The sequence below is a fragment of the Cololabis saira genome, chromosome 9, assembly GCF_033807715.1.
Source record: "Cololabis saira isolate AMF1-May2022 chromosome 9, fColSai1.1, whole genome shotgun sequence".
Taxonomy (NCBI): Eukaryota; Metazoa; Chordata; class Actinopteri; order Beloniformes; family Belonidae; genus Cololabis; species Cololabis saira.
The window spans coordinates 4257851-4274172 of record NC_084595.1 but is presented as its reverse complement, the minus strand read 5'-3'; the positions used below and the strand labels follow the sequence as shown (position 1 = coordinate 4274172).

Below are 16322 nucleotides of genomic sequence, written 5' to 3'. Positions count from 1 at the left end.
GATTAACATATGGTTTAAACGACAAATCCTGATCGAAAATAACACCAAGGTTTCTCACAGTTGCACTGGAAGCCATCGCAACACCATCTAATCCCTTCCTAAGATGCTCTGGAGCAAGAATGATAACCTCTGTTTTATCTGAATTTAGAAGCAAGACATTTCTGGACATCCAGTCCTTGATGTCCCTAAGACATGCCTGAAGTTTAACTAACGGTTCTATTTCATCCGGCTTCATAGACAAATAGAGCTGCGTATCATCAGCATAGCAATGAAAGTGTATGCTGTGATTCTGGATTATACTTCCCAATGGCTGCATGTATAAACTAAACAAGATTGGCCCTAGGCCTGAACCCTGCGGAACACCATAACAGACCCTTGACTGTTCTGAAGAAACCTCATGTACAAGAACAAACTGGAACCTGTCAGATAGATAGAATTAGAAGATAAATCTTGTTCCACTGGCAGATCTAATTATTTCAAGTGAAAATTTACTTGAAACAGGTGAAAACTGTGAAATAAGTTATTTTTGTATTGTTATTTTTCTGGTGATAACTTTTCATTCATTGATGAAATGACATAAGGGATGGGAAGGAGGGATGGCAGTTTTACAGGGGGGATGATTTGGACCGTTTTTATTTCAGGGGGGATGATTTGGACCGTTTTTATTTCAGGGGGGGATGCCGTCCCTCCTCATCCCCCTCAACTCCAGTACTGGTTACATCTAAAAAACACCAACAGTGTCGGCTTTGTGCTTCCTCAGGGTGTATGGAGACAAAAGAGAAAAAACATACGTAATTCTAGGGGATTGAGTTGAGCTGTGGCTCCTCCAGGCCTGAAGGAGCTCCGGCAGAAACACCCACATATTCTGCTTCCTGAACAATCAAACTAAATCCATTGACTGTTATTAAGATACACAGTGTAGCAGTATAACGTAAATCATGGGTGCCAAAATGAAAACCAGACAAAGAATAATAAATATATACAAGAAAATCTCCCCTCCCTTAAACAAAACATGACAATAAATCAAAAAATGGCCTAAAAAGTAATGACAGAACAGAAGAGCAATGTGAATCAATGCAAACATAGAAACCCAACAGAAGAAATCAAATAATTATACAACAAAAATGTCTAAATTCTACTTCTTTTGAGTTCACTGTTGCAGCGATTGCAAGAGCAAAAAAAACAAAATGTTAATTTACTAAAAAGGAAGCATATCCGATAATATATTTCTTCTACAAATCCATTGTTATTCCACAAATAGAGCAGTTTGACATTTTTTAGTTTTCTAGAATGCATTTGCTGATTTTATTTCTTTGTAGACGGTCGTTTATTTTTATTAACTGACTACTATTATATATTTTCGCAGGAAAAATATCACTGCTAAAAAAGATGATAGATGATATTTATTCGGAGAATTTCAGTTTTGAATACGAGGATAGTGACAAAGTAAAACAGTTAAAAAAGAAGTGCTGACTTTTTCGGCACACTGGCGTAAATATCCGCGCCAATTTTTAAAAATAAATAAATTTAATTGTACTGGAAAAATCTCTAAATCACAAAGAAACACTCTCGGATGTAAAAAGAAAGATTTTGCTTTTAATTAAATTTCCTATAAAAAAGCGAAATATGAAAAAAAAAACATTTCTGTTTATCTTTGTAAAATGATATTAAAAGTATCTTACATAATTTGAAAAAAAAACGAAAAAATGTCATGAAAAGATCCTGAAGAAATATATTTTACATAATTAGAGTGTAAACAAAGTGCATATTTCCTTTAAAATGAACTAAACTGATATTGGATTAGATAACAATAGTAAAAAAAAAAGAATTCGAAAAAAAAAAATTTGCACCGTTTTTGTTATTTTGAGCGTGCGGCCCGCGAGAAAAGAATTGGTCAAATCCGGCCCGCCAAGCAAAATGAGTTTGACACCCCTGATTTAGAGTCATCACCAGAAAAATAACACCAGAAAAATAACTTATTTGACAATTTTCACTTGTTTCAAGTAAATTGTCACTTGAAATAAGTAGAAAAATCTGCCAGTGGGACAAGATTTATCTTCTCATTACAAGCAATAAAATATTGTTCCACTGGCAGATTTTTCTACTTATTTTAAGTGAAAATCGACTTGAAACAGGTGAAAATTGTTGTTTTTTCCAGTGATGAGTCTTGTTTTAAATGTAATGAGATTTCTTTTACTAAAATGAGACATTTTAACTAGAAATAAGACAAATATTCTTGTTAAGATTGTGAGTTTTTGCAGTGATCCATGTTACTTATCCTGTGAAGGACAGAGTCATATTGATAAGTTCAGAAAAGTGTTTTTTATTGTTGTGTTTTGATGTATTTGATGTAAGCCCAGTGGATATTTAAAGCTTACAGAAGGCTGCATTTAACTGCTGCTATGTCATTCCTGCAGTATTTCTGCAGGTGTTTTGGTCACTGCTATTATTTGTAATATATTATATTATTTGTAATCAGCACAAATTATCTGTCCCCATATGATAAAATCCACCACCCCCCCTGATGTTTTTTACAACTCGAGTACTGGTCGTGGTGGGGACACCAGCATTTCTGTTATTCTGTTTTTTATAAATACCTTTTGAGAGACATTGGTTCCTCCGACCAGCAGGGGGCGCGGCGGATTTTACAACTATCGCTACTTCCTGTTGTTCAGGGAAACGTGTGACGTAACCACGTGATTTACCCACGTGTTCGTCTGTGTAGTTTAATACTAAAACGTTTCAGTAATTTCAGTCAGAATAAAGCTGTTTTTTTGGGACGGCTCTCCTAAAAGTGTTTTCTTCCTCCGGACAGACGTCGGTTTCTCGGAAACGTCGGTATGAGAATGTAAACTTTATGTAAAAATGTTTCTCAGTTTAGCACTGGGTTAGGACTTTTTAGCGTTTTTATCAGTCAATTTGTTACATTTTTTTTTGCATTTGGTGTGCCTTTATAAACATATTATTCCACTTATATCTCCAAGTTCTCGTATAGCTTGCTTACTTACCTCACATTGCTGCTGTAAATGGTCCTATGGTATATAAATATAATATGGTATATAAAGTCTATGATTTCAACTTAGTGGCTTAAATGTAAACATTTGCACCTCTAATTTTACTTGACATACTGCTCAGTACTCTAGTTGTTAAAATAAATCAGCGGGGATGGTGGATTTGATCATATGGGGACAGATAATTTGTGCTGATTACAAATAATATAATATATTACAAATAATAGCAGTGACCAAAACAGCTGCAGAAATACTGCAGGAATGACATAGCAGCAGTTAAATGCAGCCTTCTGTAAGCTTTAAATATCCACTGGGCTTACATCAAATACATCAAAACACAACAATAAAAAACACTTTTCTGAACTTATCAATATGACTCTGTCCTTCACAGGATAAGTAACATGGATCACTGCAAAAACTCACAATCTTAACACGAATATTTGTCTTATTTCTAGTTAAAATGTCTCATTTTAGTAAAAAAAAAAAAAATCTCATTACACTTAAAACAAGACTCATCACTGGAAAAAACAAAAATTTTCAGCTGTTTCAAGTATTTTTTCACTTGAAATAAGTAGAAAAATCTGCCAGTGGAACAAGATTTTTTTGCTTGTAATAAGAAGATAAATCTTGTCCCACTGGCAGATTTTTCTACTTATTTCAAGTGAAAATTTACTTGAAACAGGTGAAAATTGTCAAATTAGTTATTTTTCTGGTGTTATTTTTCTGGTGATGACTCTAAATGTTGAAATAGCAGTAAAACCACATTCATTGATGAAATGACATAAGGGATGGAAAGGAGGGGTGGCAGTTTTACAGGGGGGATGATTTGGACTGTTTTTATTTCAGGGGGGGATGCTGTCCCCCTCATCAACTCCAGTACTGAGTACCACTCAAGGTGACCAAACTTACTTATGATTTTTGAAAAGATCCATGTCTATAGATGATATTCTGGTATAAAACCTTCCTGAGTGGCAGCTGGATCAGAGTTATCAGCTCATGAGGTTAAAACCCCCTTCAGGTTAATTGATGATTCTAAATTGGGTTTATTATGCATTTCCTGAATCCTTATGGTCCTGTGAGTATTCCAGTTTTTGTATTTTGTGTCTCTGTTGTTCCTAGGTGACACAGGGCTAAAGATAGTATATAATTTAGGCGAAAATGGTGTAAAAATGTGTGGTGTTTATAGTTTAAAGAGCTGCAGTGACCTCTATGTTGGTCAGAAAGATTCATCTTAGCTTGAATGGTCCCCGTTAAAATGATACCAAACACAATACAGTGAAACATTGACAGATTTCCTGAACATGAGTCTAAACCAGGATATGCAGCAGCATCTAAAATGTAATTTTCTGAACTTCATGATCTGATAACTCTGATCCAGCTGCCACTCAGGAAGGTTTTATACTAAAATATCATCTACAGACATGGATCTTTTCAAAAATCATAAGCAGGTTTGGTCACCTTGAGTGGAACTGACCAGTGAAGTTTTGGGCTCTGGCCCCTGGACTAAATTAGATTAGATTAGATTCAATTTTAAAAGTACAGAGCAAGGGAATGCAGTTAGCATCTAACCAGAAGTGCTTATGCAGTGAAATAAACGCGTGCGTGCGTGCGTGCGTGCGTGTGTGTGTAATGTGTACATAGTCCAGATTATTAAATACGTGCTGTTATAAGGTGCAGGTGAGACATGAATGAATGATAATATATATTATAAACAGATGAGATGAGATTGAAAATGTTAGATTAAATAAGTCTGGGAGTCCACTGAAGTTTCAGATGGGGGAATTAAGGATCTCCAGTGCCACAATAGTAATTTAGATCAGCCTTATATGACTAGAGGAAATGGTCGGACATTTGTTTGTTTTATTTCGGTCATTTCCAAATTAAGAATTCAAATACAAAAGAAATGAAAGAAAATAAAAACAACAAATAAAGATGAGGTTAATGCTAATATTGCATTGAATATATAAATAAAACAAGACCGAAAAGGTGTGGGCGTAAGCTCAGCTTATTACACTTTTTATAATCAGTTTCTGTCAGTTCCTAATTATACCCATACAGAGCAGTAAATCAATTAAAAGTAAAACATTTCATATACTTTTTGTATTTTGAAAACATTCAATATACTGCATATTATTATCTATTTAAGTTCTGACACTTACATAAATACTCATACAATATTATTATACTTAATGAGCATCTTGTTCAGTATTTTTTTAAATATTTGGTTTGTACTGCACTCTTTAATTTCCATTTACAAAACATTCCACAGATTAACCCCATAAACTGAAACGCATCTATGTTTGACATCCGTTCTGTTCTGTGTTTTTGTGAACTTACTGAGATACTGACCCAGCTTTAAACCTAAACACATTCAAGCAAATGTAAAAAAGATGGTAAAGCTTTCCAGAATTGGTGCTCATAAGATTTTGGTGTCAAGAGTAGGACTGCAACTAATGATTATTTTAATAATCGATTAATCTGACGATTATTTTTTCGATTAATCGATGAATCGGATAAAAAAATAAATAAAAAAAAAACATTAAATTCCAACTATTGGAAAACAGAACTGACAGCAAATTCCCTGTGCAGATAATGTTCAGAAAGTTCACAAACAGGTTGCTCCTTGAACATCCCTGAGCTTTTAAAGTATTGATTAAAAAAACAAACTAAATGGACTAACACAGAAAACATACACATGTATGCTTTACATCTGCCAAATGTATAAAAATAAAGTGCACAAAAGAGGTATACTTTGTTTAAAAGGGACCTGAGCTGTCAGAACAATAAATAAATTATAAAAAATAAAGACAAATACAAATCAGAAACAGGATTTGTTTGAACATCAATTTGTTCTCTCACTGCCTTCACTCAAAAAACTAAAGGATCTTACCAAGAAGTTTTCTTATTTCTAACCTAAAAATGCCATTACACCTGATAACACATCACTTAAAAGGTTAGGTGTTTTTCTAACGTGTTTCAATTGAACTTTCATTTGTGTCAAGCACATTTTAAATTCTAGTTAAGTTTTAAGTTAAGTCTTTAAGATTTTAAGTGTTGACAGTGTTCAAAATAAAATTATGAGACCTGCTGTATTGGAGCACATTTTCTTTTAGTTAAAACTGTAGCGTAACTGTTAGGACTGGGTGATATTTTACCGTTCACGATAAACCGTCCAAAAAATTCCCCACGGTGAGAATTTGTATCTCGCGTTAAAAACGATAAATTCCCGTTGATGTTTTTATGGTTCTGCGTTAAGGAAGGAAGGAAGGAAATGAGCCAGAAAGAAAGAAATGAGCCAGAAAGAAAGAAAGAAAGAAGTTGAATTGGTATTTTTTTTATGTATTGTTATCGGGATAAATGCCAGAAATTATCGTGATACATTTTTAGTCCATACCGCCCATCCCTAGTAACTGTTCTTTTTCCCCCGTCTTCAAACAGCCAACATGCCAGTTTTGTGCACCAGCTGCACGGAGAAACGCGCCGTGCTGAAACGTCCAAAAACGGGTCATTCTCTGTGCAAGGACTGCTTCTTCCGGGCCTTTGAGGAGGAGATTCATCAGACTATCGTGTCAGCAAAACTCTTCAAATCCGGGGAGATTGTAGGAGTCGCTGCCTCGGGAGGAAAAGACTCCACCGTGCTGGCTCATGTGATGAAACTCCTGAACGAGCGGTACGACTACGGCCTGGAACTCATGCTCATCTCGGTGGACGAGGGGATCACCGGTTACCGAGACGACTCCCTGGAGACGGTGAAGAGGAATCAGCAACAGTACGAGCTGCCGCTGAAGATCGTGTCGTACGAGGAGCTGTACGGGTGGACGATGGACGCAATAGTGAAGCAGGTGGGACTGAAGAATAACTGCACCTTCTGTGGAGTTTTCAGACGACAGGCGCTGGACCGAGGAGCCATCATGCTGAAGGTGGATAAGATCTGTACAGGTAAACGCTGTTAAATACATAAACTATTCTTAGAATAAGATATGTACAGGTAAACGCTGTTCTAATGCATAAACTATTCTTAAAATAAGATCTGTACAGGTAAACGCTGTTCTAATGCATAAACTATTCTTAAAATAAGATATGTACAGGTAAACGCTGTTCTAATGCATAAACTATTCTTAAAATAAGATATGTACAGGTAAACGCTGTTAAATACATAAACTATTCTTAAAATAAGATATGTACAGGTAAACGCTGTTAAATACAGAAACTATTCTTAAAATAAGATATGTACAGGTAAACGCTGTTCTAATACAGAAACTATTCTTAAAATAAGATATGTACAGGTAAACGCTGTTAAATACATAAACTATTCTTAAAATAAGATATGTACAGGTAAACGCTGTTAAATACAGAAACTATTCTTAAAATAAGATATGTACAGGTAAACGCTGTTCTAATGCATAAACTATTCTTAAAATAAGATATGTACAGGTAAACGCTGTTAAATACAGAAACTATTCTTAAAATAAGATATGTACAGGTAAACGCTGTTAAATACAGAAACTATTCTTAAAATAAGATATGTACAGGTAAACGCTGTTCTAATACAGAAACTATTCTTAAAATAAGATATGTACAGGTAAACGCTGTTAAATACAGAAACTATTCTTAAAATAAGATATGTACAGGTAAACGCTGTTAAATACATAAACTATTCTTAAAATAAGATATGTACAGGTAAACGCTGTTCTAATACATCAACTATTCTTAAAGGAGCATGAGGCAGGAATATATACAAATACCTCAAAAGAAGAAATGCAGGCACTCTGGTGGATTTTAAAAAGTTAAAAAACCTTTATTTTACAAGGGTTACATCCAGTACTCGAGTTGTAAAAAAAAATAAATCAGGGGGGATGGTGGATTTGATCATATGGGGACAGATAATTTGTGCTGATTACAAATAATATAATATATTACAAATAATAGCAGTGACCAAAACAGCTGCAGAAATACTGCAGGAATGACATAGCAGCAGTTAAATGCAGCCTTCTGTAAGCTTTAAATATCCACTGGGCTTACATCAAATACATCAAAACACAACAATAAAAAACACTTTTCTGAACTTATCAATATGACTCTGTCCTTCACAGGATAAGTAACATGGATCACTGCAAAAACTCACAATCTTAACAAGAATATTTGTCTCATTTCTAGTTAAAATGTCTCATTTTAGTAAAAAAAAATCCCATTGCACTTAAAACAAGACTCATCACTGGAAAAAACAACAATTTTCACCTGTTTCAAGTAGATTTTCACTTGAAATAAGTAGAAAAATCTGCCAGTGGAACAATATTGTTTTGCTTTTAATAAGAAGATAAATCTTGTCCCACTGGCAGATTTTCCTACTTATTTCAAGTTAAAAATTTACTTGAAACAGGTGAAAATTGTGAAATAAATTATTAATTAATAAAAACCAATCAAATTAGTCTACCTGTGCTGCAAAACTGGAATGACTCGAGCTCCTCGCTCTCAGATCCGCCTTCCGCCATGTTTGTTACACAAAAACAACGGGTTTCTTTCTTTCTTTCTTTCGTCCTTTCTTTCTGCGAGATGCCAAATTCTTACCGTGGGGAATTTTTTCGACAGTTTATCGTGAACGGTAAAATATCACCCATTCCTAACGTATACGCATTTTTTTTCATAAATCCTGCCTCAAGCTCCTTTAACTTCCGTTTCCAGACAAAATGCTGAATGTACCTCTTTATTTATTTCAGGTCACAACGCTGACGACGTTGCAGAAACTGTTCTGATGAACGTCCTGCGAGGCGACATCGCTCGTCTGCGTCGCTGCACGGCCATCTCCACGGCCAGCGAGGGGGAGGGAGTGGTGCCGCGCTGCAAGCCCCTCAAATACGCTTACGAGAAAGAAATAGTCCTGTATGCTTATTTTAAGAAGTTAGACTACTTTTCTACCGAGTGCATCTACTCTCCTAACGCGTACCGCGGCTACGCTAGGACCTTCCTGAAGGACCTGGAGAGTATCAGACCCAGCTCCATCATCGACATCATCCACTCCGGGGAGAACCTGTCTGTGCGGGAGGGCGTGAAGATGCCGGTCCAGGGAACCTGCCACCGCTGCGGATACATCTCCAGCCAGACGCTCTGCAAGTCCTGTGTGCTGCTGGAGGGGCTGAACCGTGGGCTACCTAAACTAGGCATCGGCAAACACCACCGCCTGCACGATAAGATCCTCTCCCAGCAGCCGCTGACGGAGAGGGAGGAGAGGAAGCTGAAATCAGTAGAATTTTGACCAAAATCCCCTAATAATTCACCATAAGAACTAAGAATTGGAACATTTTTAAGGTAAATCACAGTTGCTGTTGCTATTCCAGTAAAGACCTTACTTTTGGTCTTTTTTTTGTATTAGGTAATCCTTATAACTTTAAAAGGATGGTGGAGATTTCAGGTGGCTGTGTAGCTCCTATAATGTAATAATTTCACCCTATAATGTAATAATTTCACCCTATAATGTAACAATTTCCTGAAAATGTAATAAAATTTGCACTTAACTCAATCGAAAACGTAATAAAATCCAATAATGTAATAACTTCGCCAATAATGTAATAAAATATCCTGACTGATATTGTAATTTTACCAATAATGTAATACCTTATTACATTATTGGGAATTTATTACATTTTCAGGGGGGTCTTTTTTTTTTTTTTTCAAAACTGATAATGTAATACTTGACAAATAATGTAATATATAGATGTTCATTTTCAGTCCAGAGTTCTACATTTTGTGTTTTAAATATCTAAGAATGTTTTATACACTGGATTTGAAACACCAGAATAAATATTGGGTTAAATTAAAGACTTTAAGTACCATGTAATAAATTCCCAATAATGTAATAAGGTATTACATTATTGGTAAAAATGTTATTACAATATCCGTCAGGATATTTTATTACATTATTGGAGAAGTTATTACATTATTGGGTTTTATTACATTTTCAATTGAGTTACCGTAAGTGCAAGTTTTATTACATTTTCAGGAAATAATTACATTATAGGGTGAAATAATTACATTATAGGAGCTACAGGCTGTTATTTTTGTGGCGTTAAAAGCATGTTTTATTTATTTTTACCGCTTTAATAATACCAAGTTTTGATAACATGGTCACATTCAAAGATGTTTTATGAACTTAAATAAATGTTTTCATTTGTTCTTCATGTTGATTCAAGTTTCATTCTGGTGCAGCGGAGCCTCAGTGCTCAGCTCTGCTGCTTCACAGTAATACGGTTCTAGTTCAGATCCAGAGGGGGATTTATTCCAGGAAGCGGGTTTAGTGAAAAGTCTGAGTTTGTTAAGCCTGAGATGAGGGAAATCCAGAGTTTTCAGTTCCAGAAAGCGAGTTAACTCAAACTCTGAGTCAGTTACTACGGCAACTGAGTCTCTGAACCTAATCTGCTCGCTAGCAGGTTTACTTCAATAAAGCCTGAGTTTCTCTCTGTCTCCTCCCTCAGTGGCGTTAATTCAGACAATGGGCCTTTACACATCCGTTTTCTGCACCACGGACAGCAAGAGCAGAGTTAGAGCAGAAAAAGCGTATCTGACAAAACGCAATTTAACTCATTCGGTTCACTTTATTCACTATGTCAGTGCAACAATATCACAGGGACATCCCAGTTTAACTTCAAACAGTTAAAGTCCAAATGTAAAAAGGAGAGGGAGGGAGCAGAAGAGAGAAGGAGAGAAGAGATAAAAAAAAGAGTCAAATATTTCCCTTAAACAGATTTATAAGAGGGTAGGGTGATTTGATATTTTACCTTAAGATGAATTTGCATAAATAATCCATCAGTGGCTACAGCCTCGTTAATAACAGCCTCGTTAATATCTTCTGCTGCTGGGGCAACATTGGACCATCACTTGCCTTCTATCTTTCTTTTTTTAATTGCGTGGTTGTCTGCTTCCTTTTCATTTTTCTAAGTTAGTAACACTGCAGAGCTAAAAACCAGATTGATAGCGACCACTGTCGTCAGGGACGCTGGGACATCACATTTCAAGATATGAGGGGGTACAAGTGTTGGGAAAGATAATACCTAGTGAAATCCATCATGTTCTGATATGCATTTGTAGTTATTTTGTATGTATTAAGTAATAGAATAAATCAATACAAATAGACACAGAGTAATTCCATAAATGTATAAAAAAAATAAAAAAAACATTTACATTTTCCTCTGAAGCCGAGGTGTGGCGGCTGCCCCTGATCTAAATGACAATAACATTTCATTCAATACCATTCCACCACTGTTTTCATCTGTAATATTATAAGACAGTGTGTTTAAATGTTAAATGAATACTGCATTCAAACTAACACATTGATGCAGCAACTTTCTCCCACGCTAATTCTCTCCTCGTGTTTCGTGTTTTTTTCCGAATTATGCTCTCATACTGGCCATACGCACGTATTAACACTTCTAACTCCAGTGGCGTGAAGTATGTGGATCTTCAGATGCAAACTAATGTTTCCTCAAAGGGATTTTGTAAATTGAAATGTTAAATAAAGTTTAAAAAAAAAGTATGTTGCTCTTTTGTTGTCGCCGGTTGCCATGGTGAATCCTTGTATCAGGGCTCTACTGATGATGCTTTTTATTTCCCTCACGCACGCGCTTAGCTCGAGCTTAACAAACTCAGAGTTGATTGAACTAACTCATATCAGCTGTTCTGGAACCGAAAACTCAGACTTTCTTATCTCAGGTTAAGTCAACTCAGAGTTCAGGTTTAAACTCTGAGTTTGTTGAACCTGTTTCCTGGAATAAATAATAAATATAAGTATAATAAATACCCCTCAGGTCTTTCGCTGTGGGTTTTCTCCCAGAGTCTAAACATATTGGTGATTCTAAATTGCTCAAAGGAGTGATTTGGGAGTGTATGTAATTTTTTTGTCTGCATCTTGACTGGCAATCTGACCAGGCTTGCAAAAGCAAATCCCTGCTAGAATAAGTGAGTGTAGATAATCAGGGGTGTCAAACTCATTTTACTTGGCGGGCCGGATTTGACCTATTTTTTTCTTGCGGGCTGCACGCTCAAAATAACAAAAACGGTGCAATTTTTTTTTTCTAATTCTTCTTTTTTTTTTTTTTACTATTGTTATCTAATCCAATATCAATTTAGTTAATTTTAAAGGAAATATGCACTTTGTTTACACTCTAATTATGTAAAACATATTTCTTCAGGATCTTATCTTGAAATTTCTCGTTTTTTTTCAAATTATGTAAGATACTTTTAATAAATTAACATTTAGTTTTTTTGCGTTGGAAACTTCTCTCGGGCCGCACATTTGACACCCCTGGTGTAGATGGAAGGTTAAGGTCCAGAACACGGCAGCCCTTCTCACACATGTCACATCTCTATTGACCTTCTCTGGCGACCTGTGGCTGTTCATTGAAAAGGTCGTTTTCCAGCAAATCCATGCTTTTATGATGCAAAACAACCTCTTTAATGTATTTCAGTCTGGATTTCGGCCACACCACAGCACTGAGACTGTACTCATTAAAGTCTTAAATGATATTCATCTGAATAATGATGCAGTTAAATCCTCTGTTCTGGTATTATTGGATCTGAGTGCTGCATTCGACACAGTTGATCATAACATTCTTCTCAGCAGACTGGAAAAGTGGATGGGACTTACCGGCACTGTGCTTCAATGGTTTAAATCTTACTTGCACGATAGGGCCTTTTTTGTGTCAATAGGAAACCATGAGTCTGGGAGAACCAAGATCACATGTGGGGTTCCTCAAGGGTCTATTCTCGGACCGCTTCTATTCAACATCTTTATGCTACCCCTAGCTCAGATTATGGAACATCACAACATTTCCTACCATACTTATGCCGATGACACACAGCTCTATATTTCAGTGTCACCACATGACTACAGTCCCCTGATCTCATTGAGTAACTGTATTCACCAAATCAATGAGTGGATGTGCCTGAATTTTCTCCAGCTAAATGCAGAAAAGACAGAGGTGATCATTTTTGGCCCTAAAAATGAAAGGGAAAAGATCAGCGCTCACCTTGGCTCCATGTCATTGACAGCTACAAATCAAGCCAGAAATCTTGGTGTAATTATTGACTCAGACCTGAACTTCAACAGCCATCTAAAGTTTATCCCTAAATCTGCCTATTACCACCTAAAAAACATTGCTAGAATTAAGGGGATTCTGTCTAAACAAGACATGGAAAAACTTATTCATGCATTCATTTTCAGTAGGTTGGATTATTGCAATGGCATCTTTACAGGCCTTAACAAGAAATCTATCAGGCAGCTGCAGCTGATCCAGAACGCTGGAGAGTCCTTACAAACACCAGGAAACTGGACCACATTACACCGGTCATGAAATCACTACACTGGCTTCCAGTTAGTCAAAGGATAGAGTTTAAAATCTTACTGCTGGTCTACAAAGACCTGAATGGTCCTGGACCAAAATACATGCTTGATCTGTTAGTTCCTATGAAGCTCCCAGAGCCCTGAGCTTCATTTGGATCTGGTTTGTTGTGGTTCCAGAACCAGAACCAAGCAAGGTGAGGCAGTTCAGTTATTCTGCTCCTCACCGGTGGAACAAACTTCCTGTAGACCTGAGGTCTGCTGCAACTGTAGATCCTTTAAATCAGGGTTAAAAACATTACTGTTTACTCAAGCGTACTCTTAAACTAAACTTACCTGCTGTATTCTACTGCCCTTATTTTTAACAGATTGTGCTTTTATTATTTTACTTCTTTTCTTAACATCTTATTCAATCATATTTGTTATTTACTGTCTAATTATGTCGAATTATTTACTGTCTAATTATGTCTTGCCGCTTTTAATGTCAATGTAAAGCACTTTGAATTACCTTGTGTTGAATTGTGCTATACAAATAAATTTGCCTTGCCTTGTTCATGTTCAAATCAAACACAAGTTGTTGAAACTTGCCTGCAAAGCGTTTTTTTTTTTGTTTTGTTTTTTTTTTGTGTTTTTTCAATGGTGGAACCAGCTACCAGTTGCCACAAGAGCCGGGCCATCCCTCTCCGTTTTCAAGAAGCTCTGGAAAATCCGCTCCCAAGGAAGAACCTTTCTCTTAAACCTTTTAACCTTTTAACCTTTTAACCTCCACCCACACGCTCTCAAATGCACTTATTACTCTGCAGTTTACTGAGTTTACTGTGGCTTGATTGATCTTACTCAGTTGTAAGTTGTTTTTGAATAAAAATATCTGCTAAATGTAAAGGTTTAATTAATAGGCTTGTGTGAAACTAGTTTTTACAAATGGTTTGTTTTTGGAAATTTACCACATGTTCAGGAATGATCAGTTTTTCTTCATTGCTCTATTTTTTTTCCCAAGTGTCTCACACATTAAAATAAAATAGAATAATTTTGAATGAATGAATGAATTTTTATTTCGAACATGTATATATTAAATTAAAATAAAATAAACAGTAACATCTTCACATTCACATATGTTTGAAAAAAGGAGTAGGAAGAAGTTTATACTTTTTCCTAGTTCCTACCCCTTTATAACTATATTTACATTGTTATATCTACACAATATCATATAAATATAGTCTAAATACTACGTAAACATGCTTATTACTACATAATTATCCATTTAAGTATATAGAAAATATAAACATTACATAAATATATATAGAAAGTACAAATATTATATAAATATACACTATATAAATGACCTAAATATCCCTATAAACATATATGCTACATACCTTCATCCTTCAGCCAAAGACTGCTCCACCCGCGCTGCAAGAAGGAACGCTACGGCAGGCCCTTCATCCCCACAGCCATCAGACTGAACAATAAGAAACTGTAGCCAGCCTTGTGCAATAAACCTGTCTCTTTAAAAGTGCAATAACCACTAATACCTCACGTATTTTTGGAAATATTTGTAAATATCTTGTAAATATTATCCGTTTATTTTGTATCTATTTATTTTATTTATTTATTTTTGTATCTTTTTTTTCTCTCTTGTACATAGTCTTTTTCTACTTTTTATATTGCTCTTTTTTATTATTTAACTATTTATGGTGATTTCTATTTGACATTTTTTGTATAAAGCGTGTGTGTGTTTTGGCTGCTGCACGACTGAATTTCTCCTCTGGGAGATCAATAAAGTCTACTATTCTATTCTATTCTATTCTATACCTAATAAATATATAACATGTACAGGACTGTCTCAGAAAATTTGAATATTTTGATAAAGTTCTTTATTTTCTGTAATGCAATTAAAAAAACTAAAATGTCATACATTCTGGATTCATTACAAATCAACTGAAATATTGCAAGCCTTTTATTATTTTAATATTGCTGATTATGGCTTACAGTTTATGATTAAGATTCCCAGAATATTCTAATTTTTTGAGATAGGATATTTTATTTTTTCTTAAGCTCTCCCCTCTGAGGTTGTAATGGCTTTGTCTTAAATTGACCATATTTTGAATACAGTCTGGCAGCATGTTCTTGTTATTTTCGCCAACTTGTTACATGGTTGTCTTGTATTTTGACCGTGCAGCTGCAGCTCCCTCTCTCGGCCACTAGATGTCGCTGCGGGGCCCTAAACGGCGACGCGAGAACGCGCTTTGGACTCGCACACATTCACATGGAGATGCGCGTTCACGAGGCCGATCCTAACTCCACTCCAGTCGCAGCAGAAGTTTAGAGGTAAAGACTCGCTAAACACGCAAGAAACCTGCCAATTAGAGAAGAAAAAAACAAAACTGACGCAGAATACAACTTTGCAGCCGACATGGATGACTTAGGTAAGTTTGTTTTTGTTGAAAAGCTGTGGGTGGAGGAGAAGTAACATTAGTGAAAGGAGCGTTTCTGCTTCATCTCCCTGCGAAAGTTTGCTATTATCGTTCATTTTGTTGCATTGTAATGTGGGAAAAAAAGTACCTGTGTTTCACACATTTAAACCCCCCTAGTTTCTGTTTTTTTTTTTTTAAATCAACACCGTGACTCTCTCTCGCTTCAAGGTCTCTGATAATAAAGGCTGATTTATGGTTCTGCGTTATACCGACGCAGAGCCTACGGCGTAGGGTACGCGGCGACGCGCACCGCCGCGTAACCTACGCCGTAGGGTACGGCGTAGGCTCTGCGTCGCGCCGTGTTTCCTCGCATGGAGCAGCCACTTTTGATTAAGTGCGTAGGTTTTATGGGGGAGAAAAGTTTAACTTTGGTTTTTGGTCGTGGTGAACTCTTGCCCCGGGCTGCTCAGCTTTGAAGTGGACGGACAGACAGACAGGCCTCCCTATTTAGATCTGCCTGGGCTCGGCTGGCTCTAAAAACAAACCTTACAAAGGAAAGAGCAGTAA

General features: G+C 36.1%; 3 protein-coding genes across 3 annotated transcripts in view; 2 read left to right on the top strand and 1 right to left on the bottom strand.

Moving 5' to 3' along the window:
- The window catches only part of si:ch73-138n13.1 (titin homolog), a 348772-nt gene that overhangs the window by 110081 nt on the left and 222369 nt on the right, over positions 1-16322 (bottom strand). The window lies entirely within an intron of this gene.
- On the top strand, positions 2760-9498 carry ctu1 (cytosolic thiouridylase subunit 1 homolog (S. pombe)). Its single transcript, XM_061729793.1, has 3 exons — positions 2760-2838; positions 6450-6950; positions 8729-9498. Exons 2-3 carry the CDS (start codon positions 6455-6457, stop codon positions 9262-9264), a joined length of 1032 nt encoding a protein of 343 aa, XP_061585777.1. The 5' UTR covers positions 2760-2838; positions 6450-6454; the 3' UTR covers positions 9265-9498.
- pxnb (paxillin b) overlaps positions 15625-16322 on the top strand; it is a 55918-nt gene continuing 55220 nt past the window's right edge. The window contains exon 1 of the mRNA XM_061730340.1: positions 15625-15767. Coding sequence (XP_061586324.1) covers positions 15755-15767 — 13 coding nt within the window. The 5' untranslated portion in view covers positions 15625-15754. The remainder of the gene's footprint in view (positions 15768-16322) is intronic.